The sequence below is a fragment of the Anser cygnoides genome, chromosome 1 (genome assembly GCF_040182565.1).
Source record: "Anser cygnoides isolate HZ-2024a breed goose chromosome 1, Taihu_goose_T2T_genome, whole genome shotgun sequence".
NCBI classification, from domain to species: Eukaryota; Metazoa; Chordata; class Aves; order Anseriformes; family Anatidae; genus Anser; species Anser cygnoides.
In genome coordinates, this window is record NC_089873.1 from 212,520,459 (window position 1) to 212,540,522 (window position 20,064).

General features: G+C 68.0%; 2 protein-coding genes across 3 annotated transcripts; one reads left to right on the forward strand and one right to left on the reverse strand.

Annotated features, from left to right (window-relative positions):
- The first annotated feature begins 6,803 nt into the window (after positions 1 to 6,803).
- Positions 6,804 to 11,151, forward strand: LOC106048566 (ankyrin repeat domain-containing protein 50-like). The gene is given in 6 exon segments (XM_066990145.1): positions 6,804 to 7,085; positions 7,998 to 8,219; positions 8,312 to 8,912; positions 8,914 to 9,647; positions 9,650 to 10,075; positions 10,078 to 11,151. Coding segments are annotated over 4 exon segments (2,127 nt in total). The 5' UTR covers positions 6,804 to 7,085; positions 7,998 to 8,219; positions 8,312 to 8,529; the 3' UTR covers positions 10,662 to 11,151.
- Positions 11,152 to 11,396: 245 nt separating this feature from the next.
- FHIP1B (FHF complex subunit HOOK interacting protein 1B) lies at positions 11,397 to 19,794 on the reverse strand. Of its 2 annotated transcripts, XM_066990143.1 has the most exons (13): positions 19,678 to 19,794; positions 19,238 to 19,278; positions 16,051 to 16,346; positions 15,378 to 15,980; positions 15,123 to 15,281; positions 14,968 to 15,054; positions 14,699 to 14,866; positions 14,545 to 14,624; positions 14,163 to 14,332; positions 13,049 to 14,071; positions 12,796 to 12,974; positions 12,359 to 12,521; positions 11,397 to 12,079 (listed from the first exon to the last, which is right to left on the reverse strand). In XM_066990143.1, the coding sequence occupies exons 3-13, from the start codon at positions 16,186 to 16,188 to the stop codon at positions 11,784 to 11,786; spliced, it is 3,066 nt and encodes a 1,021-aa protein (XP_066846244.1). In that variant the 5' UTR covers positions 16,189 to 16,346; positions 19,238 to 19,278; positions 19,678 to 19,794; the 3' UTR covers positions 11,397 to 11,783. The 2 variants fall into 2 exon arrangements, with proteins under 2 accessions (XP_066846244.1, XP_066846245.1); XM_066990144.1 differs by lacking the exon at positions 19,238 to 19,278 and having other exon boundaries at positions 19,678 to 19,751.
- Between the last annotated feature and the right edge of the window lie 270 nt (positions 19,795 to 20,064).

Sequence of the window (20,064 nt, forward strand, 5' to 3'; positions counted from 1 at the left end):
CTGCTGCACCACCGCCACTCGGTTCCAGTCCTCACTTCGCCCTCCGAGCACATCGGTGATGGTGACCGGTGGTGCCAGGCCTGGCAGCGCAGCACCGGGGGCGCTGCGCTCACCAACGGAGCATGCATGCATGGGGGGCTGCTGCCAGAGGGGACACGGCACGAAACGCCTTGGGAACCTGCTTGGGGTACAGGGGAAGCCTGCGGAAATGGGCTGGGGTGGAATTCATCTCGGAACTGAGGCTGAGGAACCAAAAAGCTTGGCCTCAGAGCAAGGCTGAAAAGCGCCATGGCTCAGCCTTTGCGTTTGTGCATGGGGAGGATCTGTCCGATGCTGCAGGAGTGTTCTTTCACCTGAAAAACTGAGAAAAATAAGTCACTATTGTGAGAAGCTGAAGACGGGGGAATTGAAAGGCTGCATGGAAAGGGAGAGCTGCTGGAACGGCACCCAGCAGAGCAGCGCCTGGCAGCACACCGCGTCGCCTTGCCCCGACCCGCTGCCAGCTGCGGGCACTGGGCCTGCGGGGCGCGGGGGGCAAGAGGGGCACGGGGGGGCTTCTCCCAGCCGACTGGGGACCACGGCTTTGGCTTCCTGCATCACGGCACAGGAACTCATGGTTTTCAGACAAAGGCAGCAGCCTGCTGCTCACATTTCGGGGCAGCGTCCCGCAGCTGCCATTTACTCAGCCCTGACCCCCCCAGGCCCTGCAGGGCTGCCCCCATCTCCCACGTGCCACGGCACTGCCTGGCAGCACAGAGGCTGCCCACAGAAAACGTTTTTCCTCCTCCCCGTTGTGCACGCTGGGAACATTTCTCAGGTCTTCCTGCAGCGTGCGTTACCAAATACACCCCTCTAGCCTTGCCATCTCTCTGAGAACAGCCTGGAGATATTTGCAAATCGCGAGCGGCCTCCTAGAAGGCTGCCAGGACCCCACGCGCAGCCGGAGCAGCTCCCGCGTGGGGTGGGAGCGTCTTCTGCTTCCCTTTTCTTAAAGCCCTGGGGCAACGTTTCTCCCAAGGCTCCCCCTCCAACGGAGGCACGTCTGCATGGCGCTGTGAGCGCGTCCAGCTCGGCATCTCAGATGGGGGGTGAGAAGAGCAGGCTGTGTTTAGAAGGGGACATTTGTGCATTAAGAACATGGGTGCTGGGGCTGGCCCGGGAGCTGATGCGGCTCAGTGGAGGAGGTGGCGAAGCGAGGGGACGCTGCCGTGCCAAGGGCTGGGCAGTGCTCCAGAACACCGAGTGATGTTGGAGACTGGATTAATTGAACCAGAATTAAACTTAACCTCTTGTGGAGCAGGGCCGTGCTCGGCAGACTAACAGAAGATGCTCTTCTGTAAAGCAGGGTGCTCTCAGGCAGAGGGGGCCAGCCCCGGTTTCTGACCCCCACAGCCGTAGCCATGCAGCACCCAGGTGCAACACCAGAGGTCCCAGAGCAAGCTGCCACACCTCCCAGATCCCTGACCAGAAGGGAAATGCTTTCCTGACCCGAGCATAGCCTCAGATGTCCTCTGCAAAGCCAGACAAGAGCAGAGCACTGGTCCCCTGCCCCTGGTGGCCTGTCCTCGGCTGTGGTCTGTCCCAAACACTGCAGGGGACAAGGACAAGGCACCGCTCAGCTGTCTGCTGGCCGATCTGGTGGCTTTCTACTGTGTGACTGCATCAGCTGACAAAGGAAAACCAATTGATGTCATCTGCCTGGACTTCTGCAAGGGCTTTGGCACAGTCCCACATGACATCCCGGTCTCCAAATTGGAGAGAGAGGATTTGACGGGTGGGCCATCCAGTGGATAAGGAGTTGGCTTGGAGGTCACACCCAGAGAGCGGTGGTCAATGGCTCTATGTCCAAGTAGAGGCCGGTGACGAGTGGTGTACCTCAAGGGTCTGTCCTGGGAACAGTGCTGTTTAATATCTTAATTCTATGCTAATTCTTTGTTAATATCTTAATTCTATGTTAATTCTCCAAGGACATTCAGGGTGAAGGAATGTTAGGATGGCAGAATTTCTGCACAATACAGCTCAGGCACTGCTTTGTGGCAGTGTGGGAGCATCCCCACCCTACCACTTTCCACAGCTCCGTGTCCGCCTCCCTGCCACATTTTGGGGCCCCAGCTTCATTCACCCACAGTGGCTGCCTGGCCCCTTGCTGTCCTGCTGGGCAGGCGAAGCCAGGCTGCCCTGAGAGGCGCCGTGTTGTGGGAGCAGGAACACACAGCACGGCCCCCAAAAGGCAGAGAGGGAAAGGGGTGGCAACGGGCGAGGGATGGAAGTGGCGATGTGCAGATATCGGGCAAGGGGAGCCAAACACCACGCGAGAAAACTGGTGCCCAGCAGCGCAGAGCCCAGCACAACAGCTCTGTGCCACACGCGCCGTGGTGCGGCTGCACAGCGCCCGGCAGAGCCTGGTGCTGCCCCCACGCTATGGCACCACTCCCAGGGTGTCCCCACGGCCGGGGACACGGACACGTTGCTGCACATCCCCAGGCCCCTGCAGGGCACAGGGGCCGCTCCATGCCCAGCCCGGCTGCGGGACCCCGGCGAGGCGCTGCCAGGGCCAGCCTCACGCCGGCACCACCAGGAAATGAGTCAGGGCTGGTGTCGTTCAGAGCAAGGGGAGGAAGCAAAGGCGTGAGGAAACTTCCCCGGCAGCCCTTTCCCTGCACCTCCAAGCGGCCCCCCAGGGCTCTACCGGCATCCCTTCTGCGCGTCCGCTGGCCGGGGCAGGATCGGTCCCGCCGGCCACTCGCCGGGTCCTGGCACGGGAGCGGCACCGTGCCCACGCAGCTCGGGGGGGTGCTGCGGCGGGGTTCCTCTGCTCCTTTCTGGATGTTTTGCACCCTGATGTTTTTTTACAGCATTTTGGAGGGGCGGGAGGCATGGCAGCCCTCCTTGGGGCCAACAGCGGTGTAGTTCTGCGTGCTTGTGGTCACCAGTCCACGGGGCAGCAGTATCCATATACTTGCAAATTATGGCGACATCAGTGGCAGCACTCCCTGCAGTTTTGTCCCCCCCCAGACCCTGGTACCCGCCCGTTTGCCCACCTGCCCGTTCCTCCCTCTATCCCCTTACCGCAGAAGCCGGGGCCAGGACAGAAGCGCCACATCCCCTGCAACTGGGCCCAGCTCCCCCCAGAGCAGAGCCGCGGCCAGACCCAGGCTCAGCGTCCCCACCAACACTGCCAGAGGGAGGGGTGACGAGCCGTGAGATCCCAGTTCCTGTCCTTGGGAGGCAGCTGGGGCCAAGCAGGAGCTCAGCAGAGCTGGGGCCAAGGCAGAGCGGTGCCCGCACACCGTCAGCACTGGCTGCCCTGCAGCTCCGAGCACCCCTGGTCCTGCAGACCCCATCCAGGCAGCGCAGTGCAGCAGCCCTTGCACGCCCGTACACACACACGTGCACACTCACATGTGCACACACAGACACCTGGTTTACTTGGCTAGAAGCACCGGGGGCTCTGCACACACACACAGCACCCTGGGCCCCCTGCACCCTGCCCATCCCACAGCCCCCCGCGCACCCGGGGCATCACCCGCCATCGGGGGAAGTAGGGTTGATGTGGGAGCTGCCTGGGTTGTGTCACCTACACAGGGTTTTTGGGTGGAAATCTGTGAATCTCTGGTGGTGGAAATGGTTCCCAGGATCAAAACATGAGAAATCCTTCTTGGGTCTAATTTTGGCTCCCCAAGCATCACCTCCCCCGCAAGTTGCAGCACTATGGGGGGGGGGGGGCAGGGAGAAGGAGGCTGTTCACTGGCACTGTCAGCCCTGCGGGATGAGGAGGGGTCGCTGCAGCCCCCTGCCCACCCCCATCCCTGCTCCCCCCACACCCGGACCCCCGGGCTGGCCCTGGGCTCAGGATGCTCCTTGCAGAAGGGTTCTGGCTTGTTCCCTGCCTTGTGGGGCCGCTGCACCTGCCAAGACATTGCACTGGGTTTGCTGCCAGAACAAAAAGCCTGCATATCCCCCGTATCACTTGAAAGAGATTCAAACACTGCTGACACTGCTTTGCTGTCAGGGTGGGTCACTTCGGTTTTGTGTAGTGCTGTTGCTAAGCTGCTTGCAATACCCTAAAATAAGCCAAACGCTCCCTGAAATCAAAATCCATGTTGCCTTCTCCCTGACCAAACTGTATCACCTTTACCCCTTCCACTGGATGTACCCAACGCTGTACCAGGCCACCTGCAGCGTGGGACCCAACGGAGCAGGGCAGCACGTGCCACACAGCCCCCAGGTACCTTCAGCCCGAGTGCAGGAGCGGCAGCGCTGGTGCGAGCCTGGGCTGGGGCTCGAGTGACGTCCCAGAGCCTCCTCCCCTCCCAGCAGGATGGGCAGGCGAACCGCAGCTCCACCGCACCAGGATTCCTCCTCGAGGTGCCCCGTGCCCAGCACCAGCTGCCACAGGAGCTCCGGTAGCTCCCCGGTGCGCCAGCAGCATTTCTCAGCCGCCTTCGCCACCCTGGGCTTGACGTGGTGCTTCCCACCCCCAGAGGTGATCGTCGCTGACAGTGCTGTGCCTGCAGGAGCCGTGGCATCAAACAAAACCTTGCCCGAAGCCGGGGCATGCAGAGGGGCAGGGATTCCAGGGGCCAGGTCCATGCCACCACATCCAGCCCCTGCTCGATCAGGGTGTCCAGCGCCGCCCCCCTGCCCCATCCCCAGGGGCACAGCGCGGCATGGTGCCGTGCCGAGGCCGCTGCCAGCACCATGCTCTCCCCATGCTTTGCCTGGACCTGGTGGAGGGCACCAACCATCCAGTCCTCCTCCCGCTGCCAGTGCCCTGCTCTCCAGGCAGTCTGAGATCAGCAGGAGCTCCACAGGCCGGGAGCGGTAGCGCGAGGACATCTCCTGCAGCACCCATCGCAGTCCAGTGCCCTCGGCCACCACCCTGCACTGCGCCACGGGCTCGGCCTCGAGCTGTCAATGACCTCAGAGCAATGACAACCTCACAGACTGGGGCTGATCTCGGCTACACAGCGTCACTGTTTGGATGAAGCAAAGAACCAAACGCCCTGGTGAGCTCTGGCATGTTCACAGGTGTGTGCAGAAAAACCCAAAGTGCTCGAGGCAAACACACCGTCCTTAATTCACAGGTGAAGACAGGAGACAAGAGCAAGAAGCAGTGTTAACACATTTCAGAGGGCAAATCTCGAGGCTTTCCAGAGGTGGCCTCACGACAGCTCAGAGCAGCCTCAGCATGCTCTCAGCCTGCCAAGCCGAGGCTGGCAGCGGTCCTGTGCCCCCAGCTCCTGCAGAGGGGCACAGCCACTGCCACCCCCTGCAGCTGCTGCAGGCACCCCTCACTGCCATCCCCAGCCCGCTCCTACCCAGCCACGGCCTCTCCCCACACGAGGGGTGCTGCAGGCATCCTCATTTCAGGTCTCGGCCCCTGCACCTCCACCCTGCAGGTGCTGGTTCTGGCACCAGGCGTCCTCCCCAGGGCACGTGCATGGGTGGGGGCCATGCGCCCTGCCCCAGCTCTGCCCAGTGCCCTGGCTGCAGGGCCCAGATGCTTTGCAATCCCCTCTCCTCCCCTCCCAACCCCATCCCACCAGCTCTGGAAGCTCCCTGGTGTGGGCAGAGCACTGCAGGGCAGGCAGAGCAGGGTCACAGTCTGGGAAATGTCTCAGGTGCCAGTAGCCCCAGCAGCCACCCCACATCAGTGCTCCCAACCACGCAGAGTGGGGCAGCACAGGTGGATGTCTGCTGGATTAGCGCGAGAGAGCTTTTGGGAGAAAACCTGGCAGGCAGGAAGACTGCTAAAATCATGCCAAAACTCAACTGGTGAAAGCTAGCATTTGTAAATGAAGACTTAAAACATTATAGGGATAATTAACACCTATCAGCACTGCTCTGTATAAAGCAGCTCTGTCAAACGTTTGGGTTGATAAATGTGAGTGCCTGGATGCAACATGCACTGATTGACACAGGTAACACGTTGCATGGTATTCCACCAGGAAATTAGTGTTAGGCAGCATCAATAAAACAGAGCATAACATAAAGAACTGGAGAGGTGATGGATCTCATGGAAACAGCTGCCAGTGGCAAGGATCCCTCCCATAATCACAGAATCATCTAGGTTGGAAGAGACCTCCAAGATCACCGAGTCCAACCTCTGACCTAACACTAACAAGTCCTCCACTAAACCATATCACTGAGCTCTACATCTAAACGTCTTTTAAAGACCTCCAGGGATGGTGACTCAACCACTTCCCTGGGCAGCCCAATTCCAACAGCCCTTTCGGTAAAGTTTTTCCCAATATCCAACCTAAACCTCCCCTGGTGCAACTTTAGCCCATTCCCCCTCATCCTATCACCGGGCACGTGGGAGAACAGACCGACCCCCACCTCGCTACAGCCTCCTTTAAGGTACCTGTAGAGAGCGATAAGGTCACCCCTGAGCCTCCTCTTCTCCAGGCTGAACAAGCCCAGCTCCCTCAGCCGCTCCTCGTAAGACTTGTTCTCCAGACCCCACACCAGCTTCGTTGCCCTTCTCTGGACTCGCCCGAGCACCTCCATGTCCTTCTTGTAGCGAGGGGCCCAAAACTGAACACAGTACTCGAGGTGCGGCCTCACCAGAGCTGAATACAGAGGGACAATCACTTCCATAGTCCTGCTGGCCACATTATTTCTGATACAAGCCAGGATGCTGTTGGCCTTCTTGGCCACCTGAGCACACTGCTGGCTCATATTCAGCCAACTATCAACCAGTACTCCCAGGTCCTTCTCTGCCAGGCAGCTTTCCAACCACTCATCTCCCAGCCTGTAGCTCTGCTTGGGGTTGTTGCGCCCCAGGTGCAGGACCCGGCACATGGCCTTGTAGAACCTCACACGGTTGCCCTCAGCCCATCGGTCCAGCCTATCCAGATCCTCCTGCGGAGCCTTCCCACCCTCGAGCAGACCGACACACGCACCTAAGTCCCGCACCGCCCCGCTCCGCCCCGCACCGTCCAGCCCCCGGGGCCGGTCCGGGCGCCGCCGGCGGAGCCCCGCGGACGGAGCCTCCCGGTGCCTCCGGGCTCAGCCGCCGCCGCCGCCGCTTCCTGCCCCGCCCGGCCGGCGGAAGCTCCGCCGCTCCGCTCCCGGGCACGGTGAGAGCCGCCCCCGCGCCGCCGCCCCCTCCCGCCTCGCAGCCGGGGGTCCCGGCCCCACGCGCGAGGTCCCGCTGCCCCGGGGCTCGGGGGGGCCGCGCCGGGGTCCCCGCAGCGCCGGTGCCGCCCCGAGCCCTCCCGTTGCAGCGCGGTGTGGGGGCGCACCGTGGGGCTGGGGATGCACCGTGGGGCTGGGGGCGCACCGTGGGGCTGGGGGCGCACCGTGGGGCTGGGGGCGCAGCGCGGGGCTGGGGGCGCAGCTTAGGCAGCGCTGCCGGTGCCCCTGACCCCTCTCCCCCAGGTGCCTGCCCCTCCGTGCCGCCCGCCGCGCACCGGGGACGCGGTGACCCCTGGCAGGGCCCGGCAGCAGGCTCCGCACGGAGCAGCCCCCTGCCCCGCTGCCCGCGGGGTGCCCAGGGCGCAGCATGCCCCGCGCCCCCCCAGAGAGCGGAACCTGGCGCCCTGCAGCAGGGCGACTCCTTCCACTGGGCCCCGCAGCGGCTGCGGCAGCGGCTGGCGCACAGGCAGGGGGGCGGCGTGATGCTGACCGGGGGTCCCGGCTGCAGCAGGACGGCTCTCTGCACCGAGCTGCTGTGGCCGACCTCAGCAGGCGGGCACCGTGCTGGTCTGGCCGCTCGGGTGCTGGGCTGGCACCTCTGCCAGGCGCAGGATGCCGACACGCTCTCGCCCCACCGCTTCGTCCTGGGGCTGGTGCAGCCCCTGGAGCGCTCCCCGCTGCTGCAGGGGTACCGGCTGCCTCCTGCCCCACTGCCTGCTGACAGCAAGCTGGACCCAGATGAGGCCTTCAAGAGGAGAGGGACGACAGGCGTAGCTCCCAGCACTGCACCGGGGTCTCCTGCAGGTATGGGGCCGCGTCCTGGCACAGCCTCAGGTGCTTCTGTGTCCTCCCAGGGCCGTGCTGCTGCCACTGCTGCACCCCGGAGCAGCCCCTGCTGCTGCTGGTGGGTGCCCTGGACGAGGGGATGCTGGTGGCTGAGGGTGAGTGGAAGCCATCGGGATGCAGCGGCACCATCGCAGAGCTGCTGGCCCGGCACCAGGCCCTGCTGCCCCCCTGGCTGCTGTTGGTCTGCTCAGCATGCCGGCACGGCAAGGCACTGGCCAGGAGCTTCACTGGTGAGCGGGACTGGGGACTGGGGAGTGGGTGGGGGTGGGCACAGGAGGGCGGGGGGCAGCCGTGGTCCCCCCTTGATGCGTTTCCCTTCCAGGCTTCTGCTGCCTGTGCCTGGACGACTTGCAGAAGGCGGCGGTGGTGCAGGACATGCAGCAGTACATCCTGTGCCGGCTGGACCATGAGCCTGCCCTGTGCCAGCACCTGACACAGCAGACTGACGAGGTGCTGCACCAGCTGCACATCAAGAGCAGCGCTGCTTCCTCTACCCGGAGCTCTACCTGGCCGGCTTCCTCTACCTGGAGCGGGTGCTAGATGGGGTGGCCGCTGGCACTATTGTGCTGCGTGAGCTGTGGCACGTCCCTGGCACCCTCAACAGCCTCTACCTCTGGCTGTGCCGGCACCTCTTTCCACCACCACTCTTTTGCCCTCGCCCACCTGCTGCTTGGCTGCTGGCTGCGCCCCGGCCCCTGCACCCCGAGGAGCTGTACCGGGCGCTCTGGGCACACTGCACCGGTCCGAAGCCCAGCCCCAGCTGGGATGACTTCCAGCAGCTGCTGGAGGCACTGGGCACACTGCTGGCAGATGGCCCTGGTGGCACCAAGCTACTCTTCCATGCCAGGCGGTTGGACGCTGCTGGCCAGCGCAGCCCATGGCAGGCACCACGAGGCAGCCACGCTGCTGCTGGCACAGGGTGCAGGTGGAGGCGGCTGATGCCAGCAGGCAGACACCTCTGACACTGGCTGCCCCTCAGGGCCACACCGAAGTGCTGCAGTGCCTGCTGGCCCACGGCACCGAAATCAGCCGGCCGGACTGGGAGGGCTGGGCTGCCCTGCGCTCAGCCGCCTGCACTCAGCACACCGAGGCTGTGGCCACGCTGCTGTGGATGGGTGCAGAGGTGGACAGAGCAGACGCCGAGGGCCGCACAGCACTGCGGGCAGCCGCCTGGGGCAGCCACAAGGATGTCGTCTGGATGCTGCTGTGGCACGGTGCCTGTGTGGACCAGGCTGATGCTGAGGGCCGGACCCCCCTCATTGCTGCTGCCTACATGGGCCACTGCCCCATCATGGAGCTGCTGCTGCCCCATGGCACCAACCCCAACCCTGCCGATGCCGACAGGCACGCAGCACTCTCAGTGGCTGCCCTCTGTGTGCCAGGCAGCTGGGGCTACAGCAAAGTGGTGAGGCTGCTGCTGGAGCACGGTGCCTATGTGGAGCAGCGTGTGCGTGATGGATGGACTCAAACAACTGCTGGAGCTGCCTACGAGGGCCACACCGAGATAGTGGAGCTGCTGCTGGAGGCCAGCACCCAGGTGGACGAGGTGAATGTGGCTGGGCACACAGCACTGCTGGTGGCTGCCACCGTGGGCCACAGGGCAGTGGTCAGCGCCTTGCTCTTCTAGGGGGCAGCCATGGACCGCACAGACCCCGAGGGGTGACAGCGCTGGCTGTGGCAGCAGTGCAGGGCAGCGCAGCCATGGCACAGGCACTGCTGGCCCGGGGGCTGGACGAGAAGCACGGTGACGCATGGGGCTGGAGCCTGCTGCACCTGGCTGCACAGGAGAGCCACTGCCCCGGCCTGCGCCTGCTGCTGGAGAGCCGCCCACCCCTGGACCACTGCAGCCACGATGGCCGCGCTGCCCCGGCCATTGCTGCCCTGCATGGCCACCACCCTGCCGCTGAGCTGCTGCTGCACCGTGGGGCCGACCGCAACCTCCCTGGTGCTGAGGGCTGGCCCCTGCTGTACCTGCTGGTGCTGGAGGAGCACCCAGCGCTGGCAGAGCTGCTTCTGGTGCACGGGGCCGACCCCAAGGGCTGGGACACGCAGGGGCGCGCAGCACTGCACGTTTCCTGCTGGTGGGGCAGTCCGTGCAGCTGCCACTGCAGCACGGGGCCCAGGTGGACGCAGTGGACAGGGAGCAGAGCTCAGCCCTGCGCTTGGCCTCCTGGCAGGGCCAGACCACCGCCGCCTGCTTGCTGCTGGACTGTGACACCCACATAGGCCAGGCCTGCAGCCAAGGGGCGATGGTTCTGGGCATCGCTGCCCAGGAGGGCCATGTTGTGCTGGAACGCGGCACCAACCCTTGCCTTGCTGACAGCCATGGCTGGACCCCTGCCCTGGCTGCCCAGCGTGGCCACGCCACCATCCTGTGCCTGCTGGAGCAGCACGGGTCCCCAGCAGTGCCACCCCACACACCCCATGCAGCCACTCACCTGTCTGACACCTCCCCAGGGAGCTCGCCAGCCTCCCCCGCTGGCTGCTCGCTGGCCGTGGCCGTGCCTGTGGTGCTGGCGCCTTGCAGCCACCCCCCTGGGTACAATGGGCTCTTGTGGCCGCCGTTGCCCTTCACCACGCAGGATGCCCGGCTGCACCCCAAGCAGGCACTCGAGCTGCAGTTCGAGGGGCCAACCTGCAGCCACGACTGCAAGAAGGAGACCCTGCTCTGAGGGTGTGTGGCCCTGCCCAGCCTGTGCCAGGGGACAAATGCAGGGGGCTGGCCGGGGGGGGTAATTGTGAGCCCCCACCCCATCATCAGGTTAGCCCTGCAGTTACCCTCTCTGCTCTGCCTACACGTGGAGGGGGATGGAGGTGCTTGGAAGAAGGTGCCTGCCTGGCTGCAGGACAGACGGACGGACAGGTTGACAGTCCCACGTGCCAGGCACAAGCAGTGCCCAGTGCCGGGCAGGGCAGGCTGCGGTCCCAGCCCGGAGCTCATCCAGGAGCAGCAGCAGTGCAGGCAGGGGGCTTGGGCACCGGAGCCACCCCAGCCTTAGGCGGCGGGGTGGGAGCCCTGGCTGCAGCCCCCTGCCCAAGCCAAGCCCCATGGGGGCTGGAACCCACTGGTGGTGCCCTAGGCCCCCACACTTTGCAGATGTTTGTACAACAAATAAACACCGTGACCTGCTGCAGCTGTGTCCCTGCCCTGAGTGTTGGGGGGGGGGGGAGCAGGGTGCTGCTGGGGGCCATCCTCCCCGTGCAGGGGGCTGGGAGGCCAGGGGGCTGCAGGGGCCTGGCTGGAGGCAGGGACCCAAGGCACGAGCCCCCTGCAGCCCTGGTGCAGGATGCAGCTATAGCACCAGGACGGGGGGGGGGAGCAGGGCCAGGCCCCCCACACCCAGGGAGCACGAGGGGAGCCCAGTGCCCTGCACCCCCCCACACCCCTGAAGGGATGGCAGCAGCACTGCCCTCGACCAGACCCTTTATTACAGAAGGGCTTTGACACAGCACAGACACACCAGCCCTCCCCATGCACCACCCAGCCCCCACGCCCCATGCCCCAGCCCCGGCCCGCCGCCCCACAGCCCCGGGGGGGCTGCCCCACGGCACGGGGTGTTGCATAGAGAGGAGGGGGTAGGTGACGGGGTGACAGTGGGGACCCAGGGGGTGGGGGGCAGAGCCGGCCCGCCCCGCGTGAGGCGGCACAGGATCCGGCCCTGCCGACCCCGGCGCATCCCCGCGGGCAGCAGCCTCCCCTTGCCGCACCGCAGCCAGCTCTCAGCACAACATTCATCCCCAATAAATTAAAAAGGTCCGTGCCCTGCGCGTGGTTAAAAAGGCGCCCGCCGCAGTCACTCCTCGGGGGGCTCGGTCAGGAACGGGGATGTGACCGCGTGGGCCTGGGCGATGGCCGCCAGCTCCTTCAGGAACTCGCTGAAGATGACGGCGCAGTAGACGGCGTTCTTGACCCGCAGCGCCTCGCTCTGCTTCTCGGCCGAACCGCGGAAGAGCGTGGCCCCCGCCAGCGCCTGCAGCACCGGCCCGTCCCGCACCTGCTGCAGCGCCAGCTGGGCCGCCTGGCGCGCCCGCGTCGGGCTGTTGGCGTGCCGCAGGATCAGCTCGCCCAGCGACGGCTTCCGGCTGCGGGCTGCAGGACAGCGTCAGCCGCGCCGCTCGGGCACCCAGGGAGAGGCAGCCCCCAGCCCTGCGTGCGGTGCGGCCCCTGTGAAATGCCCCACGCAGCCCCCAGCGCCCTGCACCACCGCCACAGCAGCAGCCCCCCGGCCCCACGCAGGGCCCGGGCAGCCCCCGGCACCGGTGCAGCCCCAGCACCGGTGCAGCCCCAGCCCTCCGTGCTGGCCCCCAGCCGTCGCGATGGGACCCTCAGCATGGGCGTTGCTTCCCCTGGCCCCGGCCCCAGCCTCACCCAGCGTCTCGGAGCGGCGCAGGGCCGGCACCACGCTCGGCGTGTCGGACCAGTCCAGCTTCCCCCGGGCAATCAGGTACTTCTTGGCTTTGAAGAGCAGCGTGGGGAAGTCCTCCTGGCTGGCAGCGAAGCTCTCGATCTTGTTCTTCACCGAGCCAAGGACCTGTGGGAGGGAGGGCGGGAGGGAATCACCACCAGCCCCGGGCAGATGTACGCTTTTTGTATATAAATTCATATAAATACGTAATATGGATATAAATATAAAAATAAGCAAATATAAAGCATCTATCACCATATTGGTAAGCATTCTTTGGAGAGTTGGCCCGTTGGCACCTCCGCAATTCTGTTTCCCACCAATTTAAAAACCAAACCACAACCCCGCAGGCCGCGCTGCTCGCCTGGCTGGCGTTCAGCACCGCCCCTCCCGGCCCAGGTACCTGCAGCAGGGACTTGACGCTGGGCTGGAAGACCATGTTGGTGTTGAGGAGGAAGGAGCGCAGCAGCGGCTGCGGGTAGCAGGCCAGCTGGGCCACCAGCCCGGTCAGCAGGAAGTTGACGTACAGCGAGTTGTGCAGCATGTTCTCCAGCTTGCCGAACAGCGCCGTCACGAAGGGGCCTGCGGGCAGGGGCACGCGTTGGACGCGGCAGGGGGGACCCGGCCGCCCTCCCGCACCCTGTGCCCGGCCCCACCTGTGAAGGGCTGGCTGGGGGGCGGCCCCACGGCACGCGGGGGGCTGGCAATGAGCTGCGCCAGCGGGTCCAGGGGCCGGGGCAGCACCCGCCCCACAGCCTCCCCCGGCCCGGCCAGCAGCTCGCCCTCGGGCAGGGCGGCGAAGCTGGCGTAGGCCTCCTCCTCTTCGCGGGACAGGGGCAGCTCAGGCGCGCAGGGCGGCTCCTTGGGGCTGGGCAGGGCCACGCCGCCATTCTTCATCTCGGCCTCAATCTCCCGCAACTCCTCCGTGAAGGCCTCGATGCTGACGCCCGCCCCGTTGGGCTCGGCCGGCGCCTTGGCCAGCAGCTCCTCCAGCAGCGAGTCCACAGAGGGCAGCGGCTCCCAGCCCGCAGGCTGCGGCCGGGGGCTGGGGGGGGCCGCAGCCCCATTCTGCGCCAGCCCCTCACCCTGGGGGCTCCTGCGCACTTTCTTCACCGCCACGTCCCCCTCGGGACGCCCTGGCTCCACCAGCCCATGCGCCCCGTTCACCAGGGCTCCTGAGTCCTGGGCGTTGGGGCTGGGGCCCCCGGTGCAGGGCTCACCAGGGACGGGTGCCCCCCCAGGGCCCTCCCTTGCCCCCTCCTCGGGCAGGCCCCGCTTCTTAGTCCGCGGGGTGGGGGGTCCCGGAGGGCGCGGGGCACCGCAGCCCTCGGGGCCGGGCAGGTGGCTGCCATCGGGTGTGGGGGCTGCGCCAGTGGCGCTCGGCTCCTCGCCGTCGTAGGGGGCCGACCAGACGCGGCAGGCCCAGGCGCAGCGGTCGATGCTGTGGCGCGCGTCCCGCAGGTACTCCAGGTAGTTCCTGTCCAGCTCCGACACCTCCTCCCAGCGGCCGGCCCGGTGCCCGGGGCTGCCGCACGGCGTGCCGGGGGAGCGCGGCGGCACGGTGCCAGCTGCCTCAGGGCCGGCGCTCTGCTGCCGCATGAAGAAGGCGAGGCGGGACGGCGTGGAGGGCTTCGGCACTGTCACCACGGAGGAGGCGTCCACGTTGGGGCTGCCCTGGCCTGCAGGAGCAGAAGCAGGCGCTCAGGGCGGCACGGGGCTGGGGAGCTCGGAGCAGGGGCTCCGGGCGCAGCGAGGGGACCAGCACCGTACCCTTGGACCAGGCGGCATGCTCCTCCTCCCGCTCAGGCGGCGGCAGGCTCTCGGGGCGGCAGCAGCGTGGGATGAGTGACAGGAATTTGGCGGCCGTCTTCCCGTAGATGTCCAGGTCCCTGACCGCCCGCTTCTGGCTCAGCATGACGTGGCTGCAGGGCAGCAGGTACCTGGGGGGACATAGGGCTGCGCGCGGGGACGTGCCAAGACCGCAAGACGGGAACAGCAGGGGCCAGCACCATCCCACCCCACCGCCAGACCCCCCAGGGGTGCCCCCGCCCAGGCGCTTGCCCCTCCATGCCACAGCCGTGTCTCACCCACGAGGCAATGCCCCAACCATACCCTGCCGCCACAGGGCAGCGGCAGGCACGGTGCAGGTTACCTGAGCACCAGCTGCAGCATCACGTCCTCACAGTTGAGGCTGAGCAGTGTCCGGAAGAGGCTCAGGGAGACCATGCAGAGCTGAGGACCGAGGGGGTGTGAGGCAGCCGCAACGCCCCACGAGCCGGCCCTGCCGCGGCCCCCGTGCCTCTCACCCGCGAGTTGCTGTTGATGCGGCCCACGAGGGTGTCGAGGATGGTGGCGTTGTCGTGGCGGTGCAGCAGCACGAAGCGCAGGAAGGTTTTCAGCAGCGCCGTCTCGCTGACGCTGCGCAGGAACAGGTCCAGGTACGCCGTGCTGGCGATCATCTCCTCGATGGAGGTCTGCAGGAGCAGCAGCTGGGCGTGCGCCAGGCCGGGACCTGCGCGGAGCACCCTGCAGCCCTGCTGCCCACCCAAACAGCCCCGGCTGAGGCAGCCCCTACCTTGTGCAGCGCTGGCCCCATGACGGGCACCAGGAACCCGTTGTGGACGTAGTCCACCAGCTGCTTCTGCACCAGCGGGTGGGCGACCTGCAGAGCAGAGGGGTCAGGGCCGCCCACGCTGCCCTGTGCACGCCACCACCACCAGCGAGCCCCACCTGGATGACAGCGTTGCAGAACTCCAGCGAGTTCATGAAGAGCACGAGGGAGGAGACGCCGATCCAGTCCTCGCGGCGCAGGAAGTGCCAGTCATCCCCCCGCACCTCAATCTTGCGAGGCAGGGAGGAGTACAGGGCGCTCAGGCCTGTGGCCAGGACCTGGGGGGACAGGCATTGAGCACGGCGTTGGGACGTGCAGCCCCAAGCAGGGCACAGCCCCTGGCAACACAGGCACCACGCTAGCACCGGCCTTACCGGGCAGAAGTAGGAGTTGTCGGTGATGGACTTGGCCACGGCATGGTTGCTGGCAGACATGGCCATGATAAGCAACAGCGCGTCCCTGGCCTGCTGCCCCAGGACGCCCTCGTGGTGGATGAAGGGGATGAGGAGGGAGAATATGATGAGGTTGGCAGGGCCCTGGTCCGTGTGGCTGTGGAAGAAGAGCTCCAGGATGGAGGGCTCCTTGGCCACAGAGACACAGAGCTGGTTGAGCAGCAGCACCAGGCTGTTCTCCAGCAGCGCCGAGGCGGGCTCAGCACAGAGGCTGAGCAGCCGTAGCAGGGGCGTGAGCACAGGCTTGTGCTGCAGCAGGGGCTGCCGGGCCTGGCTGATGAGCATCTCATAGAGCTTCAGCTGCTCCACCTTGCGCTCCTCCGTGAAGTCCCCCTGCAGGTGCCAGCACAGCAGGCGCTCCAGGAGATTCTCTGCCACCACGAACTCCAGGATGGGCCCTGCAGCTGCCTCGCCCCGCGGCCGGTCCTCCGCCAACAGGTTCAGCATCTGGTAGGTGTTGTTGCGCACGGCGCTGAGGTCGTCAGGGGCCGGCTTGCAGCCCCGCCGCTCCAGGATCCGCAGCACCTGGGGGCAGCGGTGTTAAGTGCCTGGCTGGGGGGGCGCCCTGGGCTCGCCCCCACGGCGGCTCACTCACCTGGGACCAGTGGTTCTTGAAGACCATGAGGCAGGTCTCGGGGTCAGCGGTGACGGGGCTCTGCAAGCTGGCGCTGCGGGCGGTGCGGTGCCCGGCCCCCCGGGGGTTCAGCTTGCTGAGCCAGCTCATCCTCTCCATGGGGACGCGGTGCGTGGCGGGGGGGGGCTCACAGGCAGCGGTGCGGCACCCTGCAGGCTGGGCCAGATCCGACGTCTGCGCGGCGGTGCTGCAGGGGCACGGGGCAGCGGCCAACCCACAGGGCCCCACACTCCATGCTGCTGTCACCCAGGTCCGGGCTGTGGGAGAGCGGCGGCTCAGCACGGGTGAGCTGGAGCAGCAGGGACCCTCGGCCCGGGACCGCTCTTCCCAGGCCTTGCACCCCGCAGGCAGGCGTGCCAGCGTGCAGCAGGGAACGGCAGGACTCCTGCCCCAGGAGCAGAGCCACGCCGCCATCGCCTGCACCGCACCCGACCCTTCCCCGTGTAGCGGCACTGGGTCACGCAACCGGGGGTGACACTGGCTGCCCGCACACCCGCACCGGCCCTGGAAGCTCCAGCGGAGCCCTGCCGGGGCCTGGCTGCACCGGGAAGCTCCCGGAGGGGCCAATGCCCCGCCGCTATGCCGGGAGGGGCGGGGGGGCTGGCCCCGCCATCCTGGAGCTGTGGCTGCCCCGCAGCTGGGCTCACGCTGCAAGCCTGGGCTGCGGCTGCGGGGGGCGAGGGAGCTGCTGTTGCCGCTCTGGAGGGGAACAGGCATGGAGCGGGACAGGCACCCCCCCCCTCCCCCACCACCACCACCACATCAGCTCTTGGCAGCACACGACTGGAGGGCACGGGCAAGCAGCGGCACCGGCATGGGGACGGCTCCACAAGCGCTACCAGCTTGCAGCAGCCCCAGGTCACCACGGGAGGCACAAGCCTGGAAGGGAGCACCCAGAGCAGCCCCCAGGCAAGCAGCCCGGCGGGACCCCAGGCCCAGCCCCGAGGCAGCAGGACGGGCAGGACGTCACCTACCTGCGCGTGGGGCTGGGGCGGCAGCTCCCAGGCCTTGCACAAGGCCCCACGGCGCAGCCAAAACCTCTCAGCTTCGCCCCAGCATGTGCCGAGAGCCCTGCGACGCTCACGGGCAGGCACTGCCCTGTCCCAGCACCGCGCGCCCGCTCCGGTGGGCTTGGAGCGGGGCCAGGGGGGCCCAGCCTCGGGAAGGGGCCGGGTCCTGGGCGCTGCCCTACGGGCGCCCGGCAGAACCGGGAGGAAGAGGCAGCAGCGTCGGCTGCCAGGAGGTGGGACGGGACGGGACGGGACGGACAAGGAAGCAGAGCGGAGGAGGGCTCTGGCACGGCTCTGCCTCCACACCCAGCCCTGCACTTTGAACCCCGGAGCCACCGGGAGCCAAGCGCGGGGGCACCCAGTGGCACCGGGAGAGCCGCCCCCAGCCCGGCCCCGTGGCGGCAGCAGGCTCGGCCAGGCACGGGGCCCCGCCGTGGGGCGCAGCAGCTCAGGCACCCCAGCCAGAGGCGCAAGGCCCCATGTGCTCAGCCCCTTCTCCCCGCCAGGGCAGCACCGCGGCTCTCCAGGCCGTGCCATCAGCCCCTGCCCAGGGCACAGGGCTGTCCCAGTCCCTGTCCCCGGCACCCTCCGGCCCCAACACAGCCACCGGCACGGACCAGGCCCCACGACCGTCACTCGGGGCACGGGGCACCAGCAGAGCCTGGCCCTGGGGCTGTGGCAGCACCAACGAGGGGCAGTGCAGGAGCGAGGGACACAGGGCCGGGGCATCCCCAGCAGGAAGGCTCTGCCCTGACTGCCACCAGGACATGGCAGCGTGGCAGCTGGGGGCAGCGCATGGAGCCATGGCTCCCACGCTCCCTGGCCTCCCCCCAGTGCCACCGAGCACCTGCGCTCCGTCCCCACACCTCGTGCCGGGCATCCCCTGCTGCCCCCAGCACAGGCGAGGCCCTGGTCCCGCTGCTCCGCACGGCGCCGTCCCAGCACAGGCCCAGCACGGCCTTGCCGGGACTGGTGGGACGCCACCGGGGGCAGGAGGGCAGCACCGGGACAGCGCCGGGGGGACACCACAGGGCCGCAGGCGGGGTGTGGAAGAGGCCACTCAGGGAAACCTAAACCACAAAAGGCACAAAAAGGGAAGTGAGCAGCGGCACGCCCAGAGCACAGGCACAGACCCGGCGTGGGAAGTGCAAGGAGCTGTGGGGCAGCGGTGCCGGCAGCTTCCATGCGGCGTGAGCGGCACGGAGCTGGCGCTGAGGGCAGCCGAGCACCGCGCTGCCGGCAGCACCGCCGGGGGAGGCAGCACGCTGCCACCGGGTATTTTAGGAACTGGCCAGATGTATTTATACCACGCGGCGAGGAGCTTCCCATTCCAACATGGGCGCAGTCTTACTGCAGTTGCTAAAGTTAGACCCTGAGGAGTCAGCGCGCCCAGCACCTCGCGCCAAGCTCCCGCGGCGCTGCCGCCACCGGGACAGCCACGGGCGGCGCCCGCAGCGCTGAGCCACACCGGGCCCCACGCCGGGCAGGGGGAGGCATGCGGACAGACGGACCCGGACAGAGCAAGGCGCTCCGTGAGGCCCAGCTCATGGCAACACGTCGCAGAAACCAGGCCCAGGGTGCTGCGGCTGCACTGGGACCGGCCGGAGCCCCCAGGGGACGTGGCCTGGAGGGGGCTCGGCCCACACCGGTGTCCGGCACCCACCTGGCACCAGAGCGGGGACTCTAAGAGGTGACCGCGGCGTCGAACCTGCCCGGTCCCGGGGACTCACACGCTGTCAGCAAGGTGCGGGGCGCGTCCAGGGGCGCCGAGGGCACCGCTGCCCCACGGTGCGCAGCACCAAGCGCGGCCCCCAGCCCGGTGCCCGGCAGGCGGCGGGCACGGGGCACCGCAAGCCACGAGTGCTGCTGCCCGGCACGGCCGCACGCCCGGTCCCACACCCGGGGGGCAGCGGGGGGCGGCCCAGAAGGCGCTCAGGACACGCGCCCCCGACCCGACAGCAGCATCGCCCCACGGCCGGCCCACGCCACGTGCCGGTGCCACTCGTGGAGGCACAGCCGCCCCGGGCCCGCCAGACCTGGACACCCCCGCAAGGACGGGCGGGCGGACACACGGACAGAGCAGCCGTGCCCCCACCGCCGCCCGCGCGCCCCGTAGCCCCGTCCCGGCGCCCTCCTACCTGGGGTCAAGGTCGCGGGGCTCCGTCCGTCAGCGCCGCGCCTGGGCAGGGACAGCGGGGTAGCGGGGGTAACGGGAGCGGCCCGCGGGGGGCGCGGGGCCCGGCCCCGGTGCGGCCCGGCCGGGGCTCCCCGGGGACACCGGGAGCGGGGGCAGAGCCCGGGGGGGGACCCGCCAGGGCCGGGCCGCGCCGCTCCCCGCAGCCCCCGCGCGAGGACACCCGCGGCCGCCGCCACCCCCGGTACCGGGGCCGGGCGCCCCGTCCACAGCGCCCGCCGCTCGAGGACAGCCCCGGGCCGGGCCGGGTCCCCCCCCGCGCCGCGGCCAAGGGCACCGGCCCGCCCGCCCCGGGCCGCCCCGCCCCGCCCCGGGCGGCCCCGCCCCCCCCCGGGGCCCCGCCCCCCCGGCCCGGCCGCCCCCCGCCCCCGCCCCCGCGCTCACCGGCCGCCTCCGGTGCGGGCCCCGCGCGCCCGCCGCCATCTTCCCGCCGCCGCCCGACGCACCGGCGCGCGCACGGCCCCGCCCGCGGCCCCGCCCCGAACACCGGGGTGGGCGGGGCCCGCGCGTCGGGGGCGGGGCCGGCGCTCGGCCACGGCCTCAAGGCGAGAGCTCATTGGCTGCGCTGAGACCGGGGCGGGGCCCGGGGCGGGGGCAGGTGGGCAGCGGGGGGGGCGGGGCGGGGCGGGGCGGGGCGGGGCGGGGGGGGCGGGGCGGGGCGGGGCGGGGCGGGGCGGGGCGGGGCGGGGCGGGGCGGGGGCACCGGGGCCGTGCCGGGACCTGCCCCTGCCCCTGCCCCGCCCCTGTACCGGCACCGCGGGGCACGGGCAG

Coding starts and splice junctions, on each gene's coding strand:
- FHIP1B (XM_066990143.1), bottom strand. CDS start 16,188: ATGGAGAGGATGAGCTGGCTCAGCAAGCTGAACCCCCGGGGGGCCGGG. Junction 12,975..13,048: donor CCCCAGCCAGCCCTTCACAG/GTGGGGCCGGGC, acceptor CCCTGCCCGCAG/GCCCCTTCGTGACGGCGCTG. Junction 12,522..12,795: donor GCGTCAAGTCCCTGCTGCAG/GTACCTGGGCCG, acceptor TCCCTCCCACAG/GTCCTTGGCTCGGTGAAGAA.